Genomic DNA, 23,463 nt, shown 5'->3' with positions numbered 1-23,463 from the left:
AATTTTCCATGCCATGTCTAATGGTATGCATCGTGCCCATTCTTGCACATCTCCCCTGTGTTTCAGTTTGTGCTTCACTGTCCTCTGGCTAGAATTCATACATTGACTTTAAACAATCCTTAGAAGATGCTCCCGGGAACATAACTGCATTCAGCACCTGTGGGCCCAGATTACCTCTCACCTGGATCCTTTCAACAGCCCCCTTAATAGTTTCCCCGCTGGCGTTCTCCCCTCTTTCTAATCCATCCTATACACCAAGACTAATCCTGTTACTGAAATACTGTTTTCCTCTCACTCAAAAACCTTTAGAGTCCCCCTCCATCCTCCCACAGGATGAAGTCCAGACCTCCGACAGCCAAGTCTTCCTGCAGCCTGGTTCCATTCCTTCTGGCCCTCTTCCTGGAATTCCCTCTTCAACTGGACACTTGCCCTGGTCTCCTGTCTGCTCTCCTCTGTACCTCTGTTTATTGTGCCTTTTCTTATAGTGGCCTTTGTCTCATCCAAATCCTACTCACCCAGCCTTCAAGTTCCAGCCCAGCTGCAAAGCACTGTCCTTATATATTACCTTTTATTATGCTTGTTTGTTTATACGTCCTGCGCATCGCTCTCTACCCCAGTTTGTAATTTCTGGGAAAACATATCATTTGTAAGCAGGAATGGGTTGTTGCTCATTGTGTAGCTCTCTCTGTAAACTGGAGCTTTAGGACTGTGGTTTATTGTCAGTATCTGAGGTGCAATGGCCTATTATTGATTGTATTCTACCATGAATAGCTCAGTGTCAGAAGCTCTTTCTAAGATAAGTTTCCCTGTGTGCTTGTTGGATAAATACATAGATACACTAAGTTTATTTTGTTCTTAAGATGGGTAAATTATTTTAGCATTTAACTTAACATGTGAGCATGTATATAGGGATTGGCTTATTTCTTCTGGACATGAAATACATCCCGAAAGCTCCAGAGTCATTCTGGGCTGTCATGACTTGTGTGGTTTGTTTAGATCACGGTTAGTGCTTAGTTAGAGCTAAGTTGGTGGCCAGGGCATTCTTCCAACCAAATTGGAGAAGTTCTCCAAAGTGTTCCAGGAACTATTTGGAGAATAGATCAGTTAATGGTTTTATGTTGCATCTTGAGGATGCAGGCCACCTCAGGTGACAGAAAGCTCAGGACAAAAGATGCTCGTTGCAAAGATCAGCTAAGCAGCCTTTTTACAAATATTCAGCCAGTTGTCAGCTCTTCCTTGATCGTACCATCATTACTGCTTGCATCCGTCTGACAACAGGCGAAGAGAATAAAAGAAAAAGATAGGGGGACTTGGGAGGGATTTTCTTCTGCATTTAAACCAGGCTTGTCACACTGCAGGGGCACTGTGTCTGGTGATAGTAATCTCATATGTCACTTGCAGTTTATTATTTCTAAAATATAAACCTATTTCTTAGAAAATTTTAAAAAATTTTCAGAAGATTACAAAATGTCACTTAGACTCTTCTTTCAGGAAAGTGGTAGAGGGGTGTTAACTTGCTAAATGTCATTGCACTACTTGTTTTCAGTTGCAGATTAATAGCAGGTGGTGGCCATTTTTCAAAGCAAACAGGCTGTCTTTTTAGTTCAGTTAGAAAAAAGCACTAATTCTTTACTGTAGCCTGAAATATTCTGTGCAAGGTGACAGATGGCAAGGATCACGAAACATTCAATGTATTAGAAAATAGCTGGCTAATATTGTAAATTTTTAAAGGACCAAGCCATAACTTGGAGCAAAGTATTTCTTTTACCAGACATAATTGAGTTTCACACCTTGGCATTTATGCTTAACATATATATCTATTACTTTCAGTGAATGTATTTTCCTGCAGCTGTTTTGATTTGTGGTCTGTAATATCTTTGTCCACTTCTGCAGTACTCATGTCAGATAAGAAACGTGTCTGGAAAGGAATCGCATCTCAGAAACTCTGTATATGGTCACCCATCACCCATGCAAATGCATGCTTGTGCTCTGTGTTTGGTGGGGGGTGGGGGCCTCAGGTTGGTGATATGATGTTGGAATAATAAGAATTTTTGGTTTTGGACTTTTGCTTACTCACAGACAGGTTTTTAAGAATATTTGAGATATTGTTTAGTATGCCAACATGAAATGTGAGTCAAGGAAACCTGTATTCTATTCTTAGCTCATGATTAACTAGCTTTCTAATCTTATGAGAGTATAGTTATTTCACGATTAGATCTTTAATATCTGAGTACCTTGGATTCTAAGGTATATGCCTCTTTCAAATGTGTATATGGTTCTTTTTCCTTTTTTTCTGAGTATTTTTGATAGCCTATAAATATGGCATTAAATGTCATTAATGGTTTGTCATTAAGAACATAGTTTTGCATGCAGTATACTTGCACTTGGTTTAAGAAGCTTGCAGGGTGGGGGGGGGGTGGTCACTTTACATTAAATTATCATGGGCTGGAATTTGATCACTTAGCCCCTCAGTCTGAACAGTTGCTGGGAGCATTCTACCATCTGATCAAATGATGGGTGAGTGGAAATCATACTCACAGGAGGAGGATTTTTAAGCCAAAAAGATAATAAATAATTAAAATAATAGTCATAACCATAAAGCACACAGGATATCATGTCAAACAATTAATAATACTCTGACTGCCCAGCAGGCAAAACCAAAGCAAAGTCATGAAGTTGCTTTTTGCTCTTGGGTACAAACATAGAGAAGGGTCTACCTGGTGAGAAGCGCTGTGTTCACGAGACAGCGCTTCAGCTGTGGATTTTAGGCAAGTCTCTTGTCTGCAACTGTTTGCTGTTGTTTTTTAGCTGTAAAAATACTAAAAACTAAAGAGGTGGATGCAAAACTGTACTACTTCACATTGCTATGTGGTGAGGCTTTCTCGTGTGACTATGTAATTTCAGATCTCTAAAAGTGATTACGGATGTTAAAAATTGTAAATTAACATTTTGATTACATCCATTCTTGAGTTTCTTGGTTACAAAGTTCTGGTGAAAGTCACTCCCCAGTGTTTGAGATTTGGGAGTCGTCTGCTTCATTGTGGTCCTTCCACACCTGTGTACAAAAGTGATGAGAACAAAGCTACATCTCAGCTAGCCTGGCCCTTCCAGTTGGGGGTTAATGGCGTCTTCTCATCCCTTCTCAGCCATCTTGGCCCAGGACCTGAAGTGGCTTATTTACAGCCTATCCGTGGGCTCTGTTGCTTTCCAGTCGATGATTCATGGTTTGGGTGCATTCTCTTCTTTCCATTCCTCCTATCCGAGACTTCTTTTCCTTCTTGCTTTGTCTAGGCTTCGGTTTAATCCCACAGCCTCATCTCTTAAAATCTTTTCCTTGGTCAGGTAACCTGGAGGCCTTATACAGAGAATAAAGATTTTTTAAATTCCCTCGCTATCGGGTTTGGGGGAGAATGGGATGTTATAAAGGGCCAGGTACTTCTTCATACCTTCCTTACCAGTAGCCATTGCTGAGAATGATTTTAAAAAATAACTGTCATTATCCTAACACTTTTCTAAATTTAATTTTTCTTGGAATACAGGGGAGTCACACTTACTTAAGGATTTAGTTTTAAATTATCATGTGAATTTTATTTGTCAGTTCTACCTCAATAAAGCTAGAAAAAACAAGATGAATATTTGAGACAAAGATTTCTTTTGTTCAAGTTTATTTTTAAGAATTCAGCACTGGGAGTTCTGTTATTGGGTTAGTTGGTTTCTTGAGTCGAGCACTAGAGGGGATGTTGGTTTTCATTTGAGGATTTGTGAATGAAAACTATCTTGAACCAATAGAATTCCACTCACTGGGAAGAGATGAGTGAGACTCCTCCTCCATCTAGGACAGCCGTGGGCAAACTATGGCCTGCGGGCCGGATCCAGCCCATTTGAGATGAATAAAACTATTGAAAAAAAAGACCGTACCCTTTTATGTAATGATGTTTACTTTGAATTTATATTAGTTCACACAAACACTCCATCCATGCTTTTGTTCCGCCCTCCGGTCCAGTTTAAGAACCCATTGTGGCCCTCAAGTCAAAAAGTTTGCCCACCCCTGATCTAGGAGGACCTCTGGGACATGAAACTGACCGAGCCATCCTAGGCTTCTTTGGGGAGCAGGTGAAATCCTGCACTCAGTTACATTTTTCTCTCTCCCCACTTTAACCCCAATAGTTGGGTTCGCAGAAACTATATGTGCACATGATGCGATTGCACTGAACTCTCCTCTCTAAAGCACCACAGATGGGATGAGTATGCCCAATTATTTCTGAACTTAGTCATTTTGGGCAGAAAATGAGAGCCGCTGGGATTTGGTGAGCAGCAGTGAGTTGAACTTGTTTTAGAAATGACCCCTTTCACCCTCAGTCTTACCTCTGAATCTGCCAGGTGGTGTGAGGTTCAGGAAACAGCCCAGTGAATATTGCTAAGCAACAGAGGGAGCTGAGCCCTATGGATCCTCCAGTCCTTGTAAGCCCATCGCTGGTGCCAAGTCAGGCAGAGAGGGAGCGTCGCTGCTGCCACAAGCGTCTGCCCCTGGCAGCCAGGTGTCACCTACTCGGGATATTTCCAAATGCTGTTTAATGTGTGCTTGTAGCATCCTAGCAATTTGGCGAATTTCTTCTGGCCTAGCGATAGAGTCAGTGCTGAATGGAGTAATAGAAAAAAATGGAATGGTAAATGTAATGCATAACGTGAATATTAGTACGATCTTAGGTATTATTTAGTTCATCTCCTTAAAGTTACAAAGAAGAAAGCAGTCCCAAAAGGGGGAGTAGCTTGCCAATTTCATGAGTTTGCAGCCAAACTAGAATTCTAGCTTCAATTGTCTCATGACTTTTCTGTTGCTTTTTTTGCTGCATAGGATTTCTGATTCAAATTGTACTAGTATTTCATAGGTCCAGTAGGATTTACTCAGCCCAGCCTACATAAGTGAAGCAGTTCTATCTGGAATTGAGGTATACAAACAGATATACCCCCATTTTTGGTTTGCTGGTTTACTTTCTGTTCAAACTGGAAGCTGACGTTTAAGACCTGCTTAAAGTTCATCGTCATCATCATTTGTTTTGGGTTCATTAGCAAATCAGAGTATGTGGAAGCCATGGCGTGTGCCTTCAGCCCTGTCTCTAAGAGAGAACTTTCTGTGAAAGGTGCATCAGCTGCTTCAGCTTCGGGGTCCATCTGTGTTCACCCCCAGCCATGCTCTCTCCATGCTGACAGTCTGTGGGCCATTCTGCTTCACCCAGAATCCCTCCAATTGGCAGTCTTTGCCTGGGGCTCTCCACCAGCCTGGCCAAGGTTTTCTCTGAGCTGCACGGGTGTCTCATAGGTGCCAGACTACAGCATAGTTCGAGGTGCTCTCTGTTCCCACTCCTCTAGCCTATATCCTTACCCCTAATAAATCTCTTGTAATTCTGATTCTGTCTCAGCATCTGCATCCCAGAGGACCTGAACCGATATGGTACACAGTTGGCGCTGGAGACATTTTTAGAATATTTTGCATTAATTGTTACAGGAAATCTTTAAAAATCTCTTTATGTTAAGTAGTGTTGAAAATAACTACACATGTATGAGTGATAATTTTTACATTTTCTTTCCTTAAAGTCAAGCCAATGTGAAAAGAAACAAGGTCGGAGCAATGGGAAGTACAGTGCCATCAGGAGTTAGGAGCCCAGACGAACTGTCTCCCTGACCTTAAAGGATTCCCTTAGTCAACAAGGAACCTGGAGCCTCACCTACTGCCTATAAAATGAACTGGGTGATCTCTGGATTTATTTATTTTTTCTCTCCTAGCTCTGAATGTGGAATAGATTGCAAGAGAAGAGATTGACTGGCCAATTGGTCCCAGTAGTGGGAACATTAAATCCAAATTTAAATTGGACAAATACAAGCTAATACAAAGAAAAGGAATTCAGAAGTGGTGCAGTAATTGTCTCCATGTTGTTCAATTTATTTGTCAGACCAGTGATACAAATATCTTCCACAGATAGTGCAGTTTAACTAGCATCTCTATGTTAAAGTGCCTCTGTGCTTTTTAATCTCCATCGTAAAACAGATTATATATACATGCTTGGAAATGGAAGCATTGTTCTCCACAATATGGAATAAGAAGAGAGAGAAATTTTAGTGTGATTGCACCTTAAGTTATGTAATCTCAAATGCTTAGTGCTCCTTCCCACCCTGCACCATATCAGCTGTGATCTAGGGGTGAGAACACTCTGCTTTCACATGTGATGGTAACACCCGGTGGTTCATAATACCAGTCTATTCTGCAGCTGAATTTGATGATAAAAGCCCCTTTCTGCCCTAAGTCCATGTGAACACATGGTAGTTTTATTAAATATGACCCTTTTTACTGCCTTTTCCTCTTGCAATTATAATTCTTATCCGTATCTGACAGAGTCCTTATTTATTTACAGAACTCGGTCTTTTAGAACTTTTTTCTTTTTAATTGCTGAATTTGATTCAACAGGGCCTTTTCTCTTAGACTTGAACCATGTTTACAATTACTGTGTCTTTCATAAACGTGTAGTAGCTAAAGCTCGTGTCATTACAGAAGATCAAGCTGCTCATTTGAGAACTCTGAAACCCTAACAGCTCGGTTCACGTTTGATGCAGCATTTATTTAATGTTTATGTGCTGGGTGTTATGATGGGTGTTTTTTTGTTTTTTGATTGTTTTCATGGATGATGAGCAAGAAGCATAGAACATGCGACACTGGACTGATGAGGTGATACATTTCAGCACCTTTCATGGTGAAATTTCATGTTGAAATACGTTGCTTTGGAAAAGGGAATGCAAATTATAATGGAATCACAATCTGCCTGTTTTCAGGAAGGATATATACATTATTTAACAACAGGTTCGTATTGTCCCTGTCCGAGCAGGAGAAATGTTAAACTGTACCAGTTCAGGTCAGCTGATAGCAGTTCTGCCTGAACTGAACGCAGCTGCTTAGATTTGGAATCGTGTAAGTTCTGTGGACCTGGGTTCCATTCTTACAGGGAGCCAGAGGGCAGATAGAGCCATTTTATGCGTTTACTACTTAGGTCAAGAAAAATGAATTAACATTTCCAGTTTCTTCTCTCATCAGGATATGATTCACTACTTTACATGCAGGCGAGCAACTCTTGTTGCTTTTATTCATTTTACCTTCACAGCACAGCCCTACTACCAAGTTATAACCAAGTGATAATGCAAGCATCTGTCCAGCCCAGTTCCACCATACAAACAGCTAGTTGCTGAGCAAAAGTGTATTAGCAAGCAGGTCCCAGATGGCTCACACAGCCCGTTCTGTAAAACAGTGAAGTTCAGTTCTCTGTTCCTTCAGTGCTTTCTTCGCAGGAAAGTCACCGGAGGCAGGTGAGGCTGTTGATAGTTGGCCTCAGCTAGCAAGCTTGTAAGCAGTGGTTCTCCACGGGGCAGTTTGGCTTCTGGGAGGACAGTTGGCAAAGTCTGGAAACACTTTTACTTGTCACAGCTCTTAGTGGGGGGTGGTCCCGGTGTCAGAGAGGCCAGGTATGCTACTGAACATCCTACAGTGCATAGGGCAGCTCTTCACAACGAGAATGATCTGGTCCAAACATCAGTGGTGCCGAAGGTGGGACTATCTGTCTTGTCTGTCTTAAATCAGTGGCTGGATGCGGGACTGGAGAGGGGTCTGGCTGAGGCTCTGTTCCTCAAACTAAAGCTGCAGGTGTTGTTCTCACAGCTCCTCACATTCCCATAGCCTGTCACCAGCAGGTGCAGGAGGCTCTCTATAATGTGTTGCCTAATCCTTATGTCTTGTTTATAGTTTTCATTTTACTAACAAGAGCCTATACCTAACACTTACCATGCTAGTTAATGAACCATTTTCACTAAGGAAGTCTCATTTCCAACAGTCACTGTGCTAACTAGCAAAGCGTCGTTGTTGATCAAGACACGGATGAGTGAAGCCCTGTAGAAGCCACCTCTGCTTTTTGGACTTCCTATTTTGAGCTTCCAAGCAAGAATACTTGCTGATGCTCATGGATTGTGGGTGGATTGTGGGTTCCCGGGTAACATGCTGGCAGCGCCTGCCTCAGAGCTTCACCGAAGTGACCCGAAGTAGCACAGACATGTCGTCCCACCCTTGTAAGCTGTCGTATGTGAAGTAGATCACAGATGCTATGACAGGTTTGTTTCCCAGAAGCTGCGACTACAAACTCTTCCCTTCAGTGCCCTTTATGTCATTTTGGCCGCCTGTCCTGAGTGCTTCCGATGTAGAAGGCACAGACCTGGGTCACGCAAAAGGTACAGACCGAGAGGAGTAAACCTCCTTTCCTGTCTCAGGGAGTTTACAGTGGAGAAGGGCGCCAGTGGGTAACAACCAAAAGTCCAAAACAGATGTTGCAAAGCTGTATCAGGTGCTGTCACAGGAGAGGCAGCCGGGGCAGGACTTCGCAAATGCTACGTTCAGGAAGTAGCCTTCGAAAGGGCTTGTGGAACATGGATGGGGGCGCAGTGGGTCAGTGCATGGTCACGCGGTGACTTAGCCGAGCAAGAATGGGCCTCCGGTCTCCTGAGTCCTCATCAAGTGGTTTCTAGTTATTGTGCTAATAACTTCTGAATTAAACCAGAAAACGGGAGAACTAATTTTTTGGTTTAAGTCTTTCCTCTCTAAAGCTATGGAAGAAAGCTTATAAAATTGTTTTTTAAATTTTGCCTACTGCTTAATTTTGCTGCTTCTGTCAAGTACCATGATCTGCACAAATGTTATGTGAGAACCACTGGACTATTTAAAGCAAAGCGCCACTAGGTTGCTCTCTCGGTGTTCCCAGAAGTGGTAGAGGACATGCCCAGAGGCTGTCCGTGTTATCAGTATGAGAAAGTTGACATGTAGACCAGGTTCTTGAAGATCTTTTGGAGAAGACAAAGAAACACATACAACAAAACAGAAACAAATGGATTTGCTCACATCCTGGGGACTTGGGTATGAGTTCCAGATTTAGGAGTAAGAAGTCTATTGAAAGAAAGGTCTTTGTCTTTTCATCTCTTGGTCTCTATTCAACTTATATCAGACATTACTGTGTTAGTGGACATAAGTGTGGTTTAACATTTCAAGCTGGGGTTTCCTCATTGCTTCTGCTTCTGCCTCTTAAGTTGTTGAAAAGTACGCAAAATCTGACAATAGATTGGGTATCATTTAAGTTCATCTAGATGAGTTACCTTTTGAAGTTCACCTTCTGGTATGGTTTGGAAAACAGTGCTCCGTGTATAATTCTTTGTTTATTAACATGATAAAGGCTCAGTGAACCCTAAGTGATTTCTCATTTATAACAAAGTCTAGTATGTAGCTAATTGAGTACATGGCTACTTTAATTATTTTGTTACGGCTAATTGATATTCACAGTGATCATGTTCTGCAGCTTCTAAATGTAATATCACCTTACAAGTTTATGGTTCAGCCCCCTTGGATATTTCAGTTCTCTGTTTAATGTCAGCATATAATTTTATTAGGTTCCTACATATTGTCCCTAATATGTAATTCTGACAAGTAATAAAGCACTTTTCCCAGCTCTTGTTTGCCTATGTGAATTGTAAGATGGATGGATGGATGGATGGATGGACGGACGGACGGACGGACGGATGGATGGATGGATGGATGGATGGATGGATGGGTGGGTGGGTGGGCGGGCGGGCGGATGGATGGATGGATGGATGGATGGATGGATGGATAGATAGATAGATAGATAGATAGGTAGATAGATAGATAGATAATCTTGTCTGCCACAGATTATCCATATCATTTTGAAAGGTTAAATCTTTCCCAGTCCATTATATTTGTGTTTAGATTTGTTACAAGATTTAGAATGACAGGAAATGAGTTATAAGGATTTCCTATTTATATTGATTTACTGTTCTTGCCTTTTTTCAATCCTAGTAATCTCTGGTTTCATAATATCATGCCATAGAAAACTGAGCTGGTTCCTGCTTTGTTTTCTACCTGGAGCTGTTAAAATTGAACCTGACATTTCAAGGAACTTTGCCATTTAAAATGTACAGGCTTTCCCATAGCACAACATCTTTCCTTAACACGCCTTTACGTGGTGTGTGAAGTAACAGTACTACTTCTGAGCTAAGAGATTATGATGTCACCGGGTTCCAAATGCCATGAACCCAGAGGGAGAGCTATCCCAGTCCCCAGGAGCAGCCAGGCCTAAGGGAGCTGAGCCACGATGTCAGAACATTTTGGCTATGAAGATTTTCCTGGGAGTGTAGACAGGAAGGTAAAGCTCTACCAGCACAACATGCCATATCCGTAGTCCAAGTTGTTTTTGTTTTTGTCTTTCTGTTGACCTTTTTATATCTTGTTGTCAGCACTATCAAGTACATTTTCAAAATACGTCCTCTGCCACTTTGAGGCAGATCTGCTTCTCCTCTTGAAAAAAAGAAAGCATAGGCAAAGATAAGTGGGTTTTAAAATAAAAATGTAAAACCAACAGTGAATGAAGAGGAGAGAGGAGGTTGATAAGTACACAGACTTGTCAATCCTTTCTGAAAAGAGGCAAGTCTTCAAGGAAGGAAATCCATGTGTACTTCATTTTGAATCTAACTGCCAACAAGTCTGTGTTCTTAAAGAAAACTTGATTTTTTAATTTTCTTTGTTTCTTTGGCATATGGAACGTTCTAGTTTTCCATCATGACTCACATAAGCTCTTTCTGCCATGGTTTCAAGCCCAATCATTTCACCCTAAATCTAACAGGATCTGAAAACTAAATCAGGGCACATTTTGTGTGGTGGGAGGAAGAGCAAACAGGAGGTGGGGAAACTTTTGTATTCATTTTTCCTGAGAAATGATTCTGCTAGAAAAGTAAATGATGTTGTGATGCGGTTTGTGTTTATTTGTTCACTCACAGTGATTCTCTATCTGTTAGACTTGCACATAGAAGTTTTCTTTCCTTGCACTTGGTGCACTGCTTTTCCTTGGGTTGACTGTGACTCTCCATCCTCGGCAGCTATTAGCTTAGTCAATGTATTCCAGGCTTATTTAAGTTTTAGGATTCATATTGTGTGACTTTCGCTCCCAGCATCACATTAACTGTTTCAAAGCAATGTGCCATTAAAGTGTTGTGGCCATGTCTCTTGCTTTGTTGTTCTCCCCAGCGATCTCAGACTATTGATCCTGCCGGCCATCTAGGGAAAGATTTATGATGTTAGACTGTGGTTGGGTGTTTTCAGGTCTTTGGAAGTAGTTCCTCTTTAGTGTGCCTATCTGATCTTCTGGCGTGTTGCATTAAAGTTTCAGAGATTACATTTGGAAATGTAAATGAGTGTGCTTTATTTAGGTTGCAATCAGCCCCTCAGAATTAAACTTGTTGGTGTAGCCCCCAGTAGGCTCCAATAATACTGTAGTGTTGAATTTTAAAATAATCTCACTGAGCAACTGTACACGAACAAAAGAAACACTTAGTGCAAGTGTTTTAGGAACCATGGTGGGTCATGCATGCATTGAATGGGAGAGAGAATCAAGTGTTAATGCATTAAGGACTTAGTAGGTAAAATAGTTTCCATGCAGTAAATAACTCTTCAAACTATTGAAGCCATTTTTTTTTTTTTTTTTTTTTGTCAGCGTGATTACTTAAGAGCTCACACTCTCAGCTTCATATATGTTTTCATCTCAGTCAGGAATAAATGTATGTGATATTAATGTTTAAAATATTTTTCTTATTATAGAAGTAATGATTGTTCATTATAGAAAATTTTGAAAGTGGAAAATAGTCCAAATAAGAAAAATATCCCACTAAGCATATCATATCCACTGTTAACATCTTAGCATACTTTTTATTTTTTCCATGTCTATATAACTAGACACTCAACTCTCTCTGTTCCTCCCTTTTGCCTCCTAACTCCTGTTTCTTAGCCAAATTTAGGAACTTACTATACATGCTATTTTATGGCCTGTTTTTACCCCCATATAATATTTTGAGTAAAAAAAATCAATTATTCTATTAAAACATTATTTTTAATGGCTCTCAATGTTTGATCATTATGGCTGAATTAAAATCTTTATAATCAATATCTTGTTGTTTGACCACACACCCCTCTGTCATTCCCACTTTTTTGTTGCTGAAAATAATGCTGGCTGCATTTTCTTAGAGGTAAATCCTTGTATGCTTTTCTTAGTATTTCCTAGGATTAAATGCCTAGAAATAAAATTGGCCAAGTGATAAGCAGATTGACGGTAATAAAGATAAATACACACATACCTCCATATATTTATATGTAGATATTTTCATAAATTCTAGTATGCTTTATTTGTATTCAGTATGTAGTGAAATTCATTCCTTGCAATATTAGTTCTACAAGTTTTCCACCACCATAATCAAGAAACAGAACAGTTCCCTCACGTCAAAAAATTGCCTCCTGAGTGCCTTGACTACAAAGTATGTTTTTTTTTATTTAGAATATATAAAGAAGCAAAATGAACTGGAAACCACTCTGCTATGACCTCTGTTGATATTTTTGTTGGTCTTTCCCCCTCTTTCCTACAAAAAAGAAAAAGATCTTTTCTGTTTGTAGTTTTGTGGGGGTTTTTACTTAGTATATTTGGAGTATATTTATATTTAATAATTAGAGTGGGTTTTGTTTTTGTTTCTTTGCAATTCGAAATAACCCAGTTATCTACGTCTCTGAATATTGCTATAATTACTTAAGAGTTCTAAAAATAGTGTCTAGATCTCAATGAATGTGTACACTTTGTCTAATTAGATTTTGCCAAATTATTTGAAAGTAGCTATACCAGTTTACATTCTGACCAACTGTATAGAAAAGCCTGGTTTTCTATATCTTTATTAATATTATTTTATAATTTTGTAAGTTCGATAGATGAATAATGGTATTTCATTATTTTAATTTTCATTCTTTGACTTCTTCTGGGGTTGAGTTTTCTTTTTCCGTGTGCTTTTTGGTACTTTTGGATGTGATTTACCAGTCTATGTCATTTGTGGGTGGGGTAGAGGGCTTATTTTTTAAGTGCTCTCTATATTAGTAACGTTAACTCTTACAGCTACATGTTGGAATATCTTTTCTTTTTTTTCTCATTTGCTTTTTATTTGGTTTATTGATTTTTACGTTTTATGGAGGATCTTATAATAAGTCCATTCGTTTGCATTTGCTTTATTTTTTGGAGTGTCTGTTGAATCTAGAAAGGTCTTTTCTCTGTAGGTCAGATATATAGTTGTGCATATTTTCTTCACACTTAGCTTTGTTAAACATTTCCCATTAATTTTTTCCTTTTATATTCCTGACTGATAGCAGGCTTTTACTGTGTTGTACCAAGGAGCTTTAGATTATGTACTTACATGTTAATGTACTTGTATAAAATCTTAATATTGTATTTGTGTGCTTTTTTAATCATATGCTTTCACATGCCATGATCTTTTCATTGAAATCTTCTATTTAAAATAATAGCCTAGTCACATTTAAGCAACTTAAGCAAAGCCCTCTTTTCCCGCTATTGCCTTCTTTGGTTTGCATTTTAGGTAGATATTATGCATCTGCTTTCTTTCTGACATTAGGAAACAGCATACTTACGTTGCTAAATAACTATTTGCTTGTTTTTAACATGCTGCAGGACATTGAAGTCAAAGTAAGTAGCAAAACAACGACATACAATGTGCAAATGGGTTCTCTTAAACTGAACCAAGTGGCAGTCACCTTTCTAGGAGTTGAGCCAGGTGATACTTGATCACCTTGCAAAAAAATAAAAAATAAAAGTGTGTGGCCCAAGGATGGGAATGCCAAAATGTATTCTTTCATAATTTATTAAAATTCCTGGTCAGGTGTATATTCAGCATTCACAGAACAAAAAATATGTTTAAAACTTTCCTAACTTGAGGTGATATAGGTACGTGATATGTTTTTATTTTGTTAAAAAGACCATAAATTTAGATGTGGGAAAAGAGATTTTTAAATTAACTTCATTATTTTTATTATTATTGATTTTTAATTATTCACATAAACATTTATAGTAGTTTTTGGTCCTCTCTCTAAAGATAGCTGCTTCATAGAAAAGAAAATAGACCAATACATGTATTTATATTCAGGTTTCACTGAGTAATTTAAGGGTTCCCAATTATAAAGTTTATGTATACAGTGTTGCATAGGCATTTTTTTGTTGTTTAAGAAAGGTTAATAACCATCTGTCTTATGCCCAGATTAAAATCAAAGTTTTATTGTGTAAAAATATTAATGCTTGAAATTACTCTCCAAAAGAGAAGTTAAATAAAAACTGTCTCTGCTGTATTATGATGCATTTGGACAAAGTAGGACACAGCTGTTACAGTAAAAAGAAAATGAAAAAACAATGCAGACTCATTCTTTACATTTAAATACAGCAATCATCATCCTATTAATGTTTTTCTATGGCAGAGACCTAATAGTTTGCAGAAATCTTCCGCTTTGTGTACTTATTTCTAATGTAATTTATACTTGACTTTTGCTTTGCTGTTGCTTTTTCCTAATATAGTATATTCTTCATTTCTTTTTATAGGCGAGGATGCTGGAAGAGAAAGATCGAGTGATCAAGAGGCAGGATGCATTCTACAAAGAGCAGCTGGCTAGACTGGAGGAGAGGGTATGACTATTTCTTGTCATTGATTCTTCTATTACCACATCTGCAGCTTCCCCGTATATTTATTTAAAAATCAATAAATGAAAACTGTTACTGTTTTTCCTAGTTAAAAAGTGACCAGGAAGTGAAGAAGCCAAGCAGGGAATGTCATTTCTACTGTGATAGTTTTGAGTATGGTGGTGTTATTGGCTCATTGATGCATTTTACCACTCATAAACCTCCCTCAGATATTTTTCCTTAAATGCTTAGAAAGTGCATGGCCTCTAGGTTACACAGTAGAGTGCTACTCATCATCATCATCATCATCATCATCATCATTATTCATAGTTTCTTTTTTTTCCATTAAAAATTTAAGTGAATATATTGGGGTGACATTGGTTAATAAAATTATATAGATTTCAAGTGTATAATTCTGTTAGTGTTACTCTGAACTCAAGCATTGACTAAACTTGAGGTTGTTCTCAGAAATGATAGTGTTTTAATGGATATATTGTCTCTGTGAAAACTCACTTTCACTGCATTTGTGGCTAAGAAATGAATGTCCCTGTAAAGAGTGGTGGACAGGAACCCCACCGGAGAGTAATTTCAAGCATTAATATTTTTACAGGAGCTGAACAGTAGGACTTAGGGAGAAGAGTTAGGAGGGGGAAGAGTTGAGGTGCTACCTGTAGTCAAAATGGACTTTGAATTCATAGAGTTGCAAAGGAGGGAATTAAGGCTGAAGCAGAAGGTTAGAATGGGACTTCAGGCATGTAACCAGTGCCCCTGTGCAGTGAAGTAGATTTGCATGGAGTAATTTCATACAGAGAACATGATGTTACCGAGTTAGCTTTCTCTCCCTTTGATTGAGACTCCAGCATTTCATTTGTTTAGAATAAAGTGTTTACTAATAAAGTAGGTAAAATAAGAAGTATATTCTTAAGCCCCATTCGGTACAATTTTTATATGTTGAAGATGTTCACCCATCCCTGTATGTCACTGAACTCAGTGCTTCTTGAACGTAGGGACCGATTTCTCATTCATTCAGCAGATACTAAGTACCTGATGTGTATCAGGCCCTGGTCTAGTGTCAGAGAGATATTATTGAAGAAAATGAACTAAACTTCTGTCCTCCTGGAGCCTAATTACAATGAAAACCCAGTATATATATATCGTGTGGCAAACTGAGATGATGTGGCGAACAATAAAGCAAGGAAAAGGGCGACTCAAGGCCTAGGAGTATAGATTCGGGTTGGATGGAGGGGAGAGCCTGTGTAAAATAGGATGGCATTGGGAAGAGGTCTGCAGAAATGGGGGAGCCCTAGAACCCCGGAGCAGGAGCGTGGTTGGCATGTTTAGAAAGGCCAAAGGGTCGTGAGCAAAAGAGTATTCTGGCTGCTGTCTTGAGCAAGAAGCAAAAGTCCTAGGAAGAAGTTACGACAGCGACTCAGAAAAGGGACAGTGAAGGCTTGGGCTGAGGAAGGAAAGAAATGTGTTTGGGTATTTCAGAGGCAGAGCTGAGCAGATTTGCTGGTGGTTTTGGTCATGATTGAAAGAGCTCAAAGGTACTCTAGGTCTATGGTTTTTACATAGGATGTAAATTTACATAGGATGGATTCTCCACAGGGGAAGGATTAAAATACGGTTCTGGGTGTGTGAGGTGGAGGAAATCAGGTGTTTGATTTGGGATATGTTAAACGTGGGATATTTTTTAAGACATCCAAATAGAGATGTTAAGTAAGCATAATTTGGAATGGCTTAGAGCAGAAGTCAGCACCTTTTTCTCTAAAGGGCCAGATAGTAACTATTTTTAGCTTTGCAGACCATGTGTGGTTTCTGTCATAGCCCTCAGCTGTATCATTGTAACCTAAGAGCAGCATAGCCAATATGTCTGTGAACAAATGTGACAGTGTTTCAGTTTATTGAAGTTTTAGATAATCTTCTTTTGACACCACCTCCTCCTCACCCCACCCCCTCCCCTAACCCCCACCCCCTCCCCCAGTGCCTCTGAAAACTGAAACCTTTCTTATGGCTCCACTGCAATGGCTGGGTGGCGAGTGGAAATGACCCAGCGCTGTAGGATGCAGAACCATGGATTAGAGCACAGGCTCTGACACCGGCTGGCTTGGATAGGAACCGGCTTTTACCTGCTCTGTATCTTGGAGCTCCTTACTGAAACTTTGTTTCCTCAGCTATAACGTGAGGATATAATGATGTTACTTCACTAATTTGTTGAATGAGCCGATTTCATAGGGCACCTGTCCTGGTGTCCTGTGCCGAGGAACCACTCAGTGGTGTTTCCTGTTTTCCTGGTCCTTCCAGAGCACCCTACTGCCATGCCTAGCCTCTGTTAGTGGAATAAAATGGGTGGAGTGAAGGTCTGGAGATGATTTACTCAGCATCTGCTTTCTCCGCACCCAGAGATGGTTTTCTTTGCCATCAAATATTACTATGCTTGAATTCATGTATTTTCGAGTTTTGCATTTGTATCTTTTGAATTTGGTATTGATCACTGTTAGTGGCAAGAAAAGGCTCTGAGAAATATTCACCCATTTCTCATACGTTCACTGACTTGATGCAGGTGATTCTGGACTGGCGTGAGGAACTGTGGGGAGGTATTCCTGGCAGATTAAACCGGCTGCTCAGCAGCTGACTTGCTTTTGGCCTCAGGTTAGGTCGGACAAGCAGTGTGATGATATCAAATCACTGTTAGTAGTGTCTTCTTGTTTAGGCAAAATATAAGTGATTTTTCCCATTTGAAGATAAGTCTTCAAAGTACTTATTTAGGAATTTTTACAGAAAACTGATAAGCACCAGTGAACTGAGACAACTCCTGATGCGGAATAACTACATTACTATTAGTTAATACTTAATAAGTCCATGTTTAATGGCATGTGGTCAAAAGGATGCTGGACTAGGGGTCAGAAGGCATGGCTTTGTCATCTGCTCATATGACAATTTCCCTAATCTCTGTGGTTTCTGGTTGTATAAATTAGTGTGTAGACTAGTCTGTTCTTTGCCCACCTTTGTGAGTTATTGGGGGGACCGGATTAGCGGATGTATTTAAATCTTGAAAACTGGGAAGTGCTTAACACATATAGGCTGCTGCCATTAAAGAATATGTACTTGCTTTCCATTATGTATAAGATATTAATAATCATAAAATTACTTTATTGTTATTCTACATCCTGGTATCTTTGGCCCATTTCTATAAAATCATGTTTTTGTTTGTTACTGCCATTCCTAAAGTATCTACATTGAAATTTGTCCATTTAGGATTTCATCTAGGAATATTTGAGAGACGTTTAGTTCCCCAATGATGAAGCATTTTCTAGACTTAATGCCAAGGGTTGTGCAAAGGGTTTTTCTTGCATTGTGATGGTAGTGAAAATACAGTGCCTACCCATTTCTGTTAGGGGATCTACACTCAAAGCACTGAATCCAGTAGTACATAATGTAAGAAAAACATTTTAATCTGATAACTTGCAGAATCGCCTAACTTACTATGAAATTCAGGTTACCTGTGCTTTAAGAGTGCATATAAATACATTTTTTTCTTTATTTTAACCAAATGAAATTATGAAAGCATAAACTAGATACCACCTGTTATATTACTAATAGAGAGGGGATGTGAGTCTTTTACAGAATCATTCCAAGGATGATTTTTAAGATCTCTGTGTCATCAGCCCATCAGCTGGATTAACAAAACCAGTAACTGTATATATTATCACTTTTTGATGGTTCATAATCTTATGACTTGAACTACTAATTTCCATTGACCTGGTGCAGACTTCTTTTGAGAATATGACCCAAGTCCACCGAGTATGAGAAGCACATTCAGTTCGTGGTTCGCCGGTTGGATCTGTTTCAGTAAATTCTTTACCAATTAGATATTCCCTTGTGTGAATGGAGCCTTCCCCTCCCAGGTGTTTATATTGGCTAGTTCACCAGGTGTCTGAGATAATTTTCTCTTTCACTAACTTGTGAGGCATAATAAGTATAATTTAACTGGACACCAATTTCACACCTCTTAGAACCAGTGTTCCAATATTCTCTACTGAGAAAAAAGGTCAAAGCCATTTGAAAGTTTTTCAGGTCCTTATTTCATTATAAATGTTGCCAGCATTATTCAGCAACATTGTCATAGATGTGAAGTAAAGTTTGATATTTTAAGAACATTAGAGAATCGCATGTGGGTGTGTGACCTAACAGAGAGACTCGAGTGTTCATTCCTGTTGGTGAGCTGATGAGAGAAGTCTCTTAAATGCCCATGTCCCTCAGGCAGTTCTCTACAGACCGGTCTCTATGATGCCATATCTTATGACAACTGAAGTTAGTTATCTGTGTTTATCTTGTAAACTCCATGAGGGCAAAGGTCATTTTCTTATTTCTGTATTTTTCACAGCTCACATGTTCTAAGAGCACAGTCAATGAATCCTAGGTTTACTAGGCTTATCCCATAACGTTATGTCTGAGCAGTTAGTGTAAGTTTTTAAATAAAACAAAATGCTTAGTATCTCCTTCACTAATGATTTAAATAAACAATTTAAATCCATGAGAAAATCAAGTTTAACTTTGAGTTCTGGCTATTTATAGCAGCAGCATCCTAGTAGCTTACAGTAACATTTATTGAGCATTTGCATTTGTGCTAGGCACTTGGCATAGATTATGTCATTTTACCTCCACAAATAATGCTGTGCAACTGCCAACCCTATTGTTTAGATGAAGATCCCAGGGCTTTAAATAATTAGCCCAAGAATGTACCCCCAAAGCATGACCTGGACTTAGGCCAGCTTTTCCACCTGAGCTTTTAGCCATTATCCAGTTTTTTTTTTTTTTTTTTCATCTCTAGAACTCTTTTTATTGGACAGAAGTGAAATTCTACATCCATTAAACAACAACCCTCCATTACCCTTTCCCCCCAGTTCCTGGCAACTGCAATTCTATTTTCTGTCTTTATGATTTTGATGTGCTCTAGGCACCTCATATAAGTAGAATCATATAGTTTGCCTTTTTTTTTTAATTAAATCTTTATTGTTCAGATTATTACATTTGTTCCTTTTTTTCCCCCCCCATAACTCCCCTCCTCCCAGTTCCCACCCCACCCTCTGCCCTCACTCCCCACCCACTGTCCTCATCCATAGGTGCACGATTTTTGTCCAGTCTCTTCCCACATCTCCCACACCCCTTTCCCCCCCAAGAATAGTCAGTCCATTCCCTTTCTATGTCCCTGATTCTATTATAATCAACAGTTCATTCTGTTCATCAGATTATTTATTCACTTGATTCTTAGATTCACTTGTTGATAGATGCATATTTGTTGTTCATAATTTGTATCTTTACCTTTTTCTTCCTCTTCCTCTTCTTAAAGGATACCTTTCAGCATTTCATATAATCCTGGTTTGGTGGTGATGAACTCCTTTAGCTTTTCCTTATCTGTGAAGCTCTTTATCTGACCTTCAATTCTGAATGATAGCTTTGCTGGATAAAGTAATCTTGGTTGTAGGTTCTTGGTATTCATCACTTTGAATATTTCTTGCCACTCCCTTCTGGCCTGCAAAGTTTCTGTTGAGAAATCAGCTGACAGTCGTATGGGTATTCCCTTGTAGGTAACTGAGTTTCTTTCTCTTGCTGTTTTTAAGATTCTCTCTTTATCTTTTGCTCTTGGCATTTTAATTATGATGTGTCTTGGTGTGGTCCTCTTTGGATTCCTTTTGTTTGGGGTTCTCCGCGCTTCTTGGACCTGTAAGTCCATTTCTTTCACCAGGTGGGGGAAGTTTTCTGTCATTATTTCTTCAAATAGGTTTTCAATATCTTGCTCTCTCTCATCTTCTGGCACCCCTATAATTCTGATGTTGGTACGCTTGAAGCTTTCCCAGAGGCTCCTTACACTATCCTCGCATTTTTGGATTCTTTTTTCATTTTGCTTTTCCGGTTGGATGTTTTTTGCTTCCTCGCATTTCAAATCATTGACTTGATTCTTGCGCTCCTCTGGTCTGCTGTCGGGCGTCTGTATAATATTCGTTATTTCAGTCCGTGTGTGCTTAATTTCTAGTTGGTTCCCCAATATAAGATCGAGGGTCTTATTAGTTTTCGTGTAGATCTCATTAAGTTTATCGGCAGCTTCTAAACAGTTCTTGAGAGACCTTAAAAGTGTGGTTCTGAACTCTATTTCTTCCATTGACAATTTTGTCCTGTTTCTTTGTCTCCGCATTTTGTTATACTTCCTTGGTGCACCCCCTAGTGGTCTTTGTTCGAAGTCTTATAGATAAATCTTGATTGTTGTAGCTAATTCCAGGGAGGGTTTGACCTCCAGGCCAAGTGGCTATGAGAATCAGCTGTGTCAGCAGTGAGAGAACTTCTGTCCTCTAGGGAGGTGCTAATCTAGCCTTTGCCTGAGGCTATCCGGCAAATGGTTCTGCGCTGGGCTTGGGCGGGGCGGGTCGCACAGGATCAACAGGGTGGGCCGGAGAGAGCAGTTATGGCGGCTCTCAGTCCTGTCCCAAGAGGCTCTGCCTCTCTGAGTCCCAGCACCCGCTGCAAAGCTCGGAGAGAAAGCTGCACTCGCTCTGACCGAAGCCAGACAGCCCGCTTCTGCCGTTCGAGTCTGGGTCCCTAAAGACTCGCCCAGATCTGGTGCTCAGAGTCTGCGACTCCCTCCCGATTGAAAACAACAACCGCGCCCTCCACCGCCAGCCCGCTCCGCGCGCTCCGCGCACTCCGCACCTCAGAATTTGACTTCAGCACTGCGCCTCCTCTGAGTGTCCGTATGCGTTTCTCTTTCCTCCTAGTTGTAGGACTTCCACTCAGCCAGCGTTCCTGTGGTTCTGGGTGATGTCCCTTCCGTTTTTTGGTTTCACTTTTGAAGTAGTTGTTCAAAGCAGCAAACTCCGGCGTTAACCTATGCCGCCATCTTGGTTCTCCTCCATTATCCAGTCTTTAATATTTGCCAGTTCTGCACTCAAAAAGCTAAATCCTGCTGATTGTTTTATTAGTTCTTCAGATGGTAGGTTAGCTCTTTCTGGCTTGAAGTACAACTTCTTATGTCCTGATGTTATAATTTGATTAATGCTACCTCATAACCTGAAAGTGTTAAGCATTCAAAATGCATAATTTTCTCCCCAGGATTTGGCACTTCCTGGGAAAATTTGACCGAAAGGAAGGAAATAAGTCCTTATTATCAAGCAAGTACAGAGTGATACTCCTAAGGATTGTTTTAATATCTAGTTGTACTTCTTTTACTTTGAACTAAGACATTTATAATCATTTGAGTAGTTAAAAATATTTCTGAGGTGTTCATTTGTTCATTCGTTCATTCACTCATTCACTCGTTCATTCGTAGTATTGCTACAGGACAGTCATCCCATCCCTTCCCTAGAAAGAGAGCAAACTTTCTGTTACTTTTGATAAGTTATTTTTTTAATATATTTTATTGATTTTTTACAGAGAGGAAGGGAGAGGAATAGAGAGTTAGAAACATTGATGAGAGAGAAACATCAATCAGCTGCCTCCTGCATACCCCCCACTGGGGATGTGCCTGCAACCAAGGTACATGTCCTTGACTGGAATCGAACGCAGGACCCTTGCGTCCGCAGACCGACACTCTATCCACTGAGCCAAACCAGTCAGGGCATTGATAAGTTATTTTGATGGTTCTTTCATTAGAGTCTGGACTGCCTGCATGTTCTTCAAGAGAATGTGTGTTTTCCTGTAGTCTGTTAGTCCTGTGGGAGGAAAGTGAGTAGAAGAGCCCAGATTCCCCAGGGAGCTTCAGGATGAAGGACTCCTTTCTCCGCAGACATCTTGGAGACACGGGTTCTTTGATGATTCGTGTGTCTTGCATGCCTAACTTCTCAATTATGAACTTGAATTGATTTGCTCTACTGCATCCACTTTGCTCTTGGCGTTCATAAGAATGGTGTGGTTTGGCACAGCGTGAAGAGAGCTTTAAAAGCTCTGGTGGTTTGAGGAGCTGAGGGAGATCAGAGAGCTTAGTCAGATATAGTTACAGTATTCAGATCAACAGGGTATGGGATATGTATTGCTTTCCGTTTACAGGCTTCTGTAGATTTCAGCAGCAATTTGCATACACGCTGCAGTCAATCCCATACAATTAAGAATGAGAGGGAAGTGTACAAGCTGGGCAAAAGAGAACAATGCAAAGAGGATGGTGAAAAATAAATTATCATTAAGAAGAAATGTACTTTACTAGTTCGTCACCTGTGGAGAGAGTGTCTAATTAAATTCTAAGGTCATGCTTACATCAAGTGAGCAATTTTTAAAAGCCTTTTACTTATGGTAGGTGGCATAACTTCTATTGCATCATAAAGTGTCAGGCTCCTCTGTATGATTAATTGGCTTTTTTGATTGCTTGACTTCTTCCTTGTCAATTAGTTCCTTCATTTCTATATTCCTCTGTGCAAAGCTTGGGGGAATAATAACACCAACGATGATAATAAAGAGAAATGACAACAGAACAGATTATTGTCAGCTCCGTGTGCTGCTTATGGGAAGAAATTATTATGCATTTCTACTACCAGATGAAGTCTGTCATTGTAAAAATATTTCATTGAGTGAAGCTGGGTCAGCCTTTTCAAGGAATTAATAAGGACACATACACAGACCACTGACATCTGAGATATTAAGACATAAACAATCCTTTTTGGGGTAGGGAGATAACTTAAACTCAATGTATGGGATTAAAAACTCCTTGGATATTTTCCCCCTATTTGCTTCCTAAACAGTTGTCAGTGATTCTAGGTTGTATGGGTGGCTAATATACACTAAATTGTTGTGTATGCTTTGGTCATGCAATGAGATAATAGCAAATTTAGCACAATAGTTAAAAGCATCACGTTCTGGTAGATATGCCTTGGTAGGTCATGCTAGTTTGCAT

At 39.6% G+C, this 23,463-nt stretch overlaps 1 protein-coding gene across 2 annotated transcripts in view; it reads left to right on the top strand.

Annotated features, from left to right (window-relative positions):
- The window catches only part of CHCHD3 (coiled-coil-helix-coiled-coil-helix domain containing 3), a 272,956-nt gene that overhangs the window by 169,865 nt on the left and 79,628 nt on the right, over window positions 1–23,463 (top strand). The window contains exons 5-6 of one of the 2 annotated variants that reach the window (XM_059711819.1): window positions 13,590–13,604; window positions 14,508–14,591. In XM_059711819.1, the coding sequence (XP_059567802.1) occupies window positions 13,590–13,604; window positions 14,508–14,591 (99 nt within the window). The remainder of the gene's footprint in view (window positions 1–13,589; window positions 13,605–14,507; window positions 14,592–23,463) is intronic. The other variant, XM_059711820.1, reaches the window with a different exon arrangement.

This window comes from Myotis daubentonii, chromosome 10, assembly GCF_963259705.1.
Source record: "Myotis daubentonii chromosome 10, mMyoDau2.1, whole genome shotgun sequence".
Classification (NCBI taxonomy): Eukaryota; Metazoa; Chordata; class Mammalia; order Chiroptera; family Vespertilionidae; genus Myotis; species Myotis daubentonii.
The sequence above is the reverse complement of the archived record's forward strand: the minus strand, read 5'-3'. Positions and strand labels throughout refer to the sequence as shown.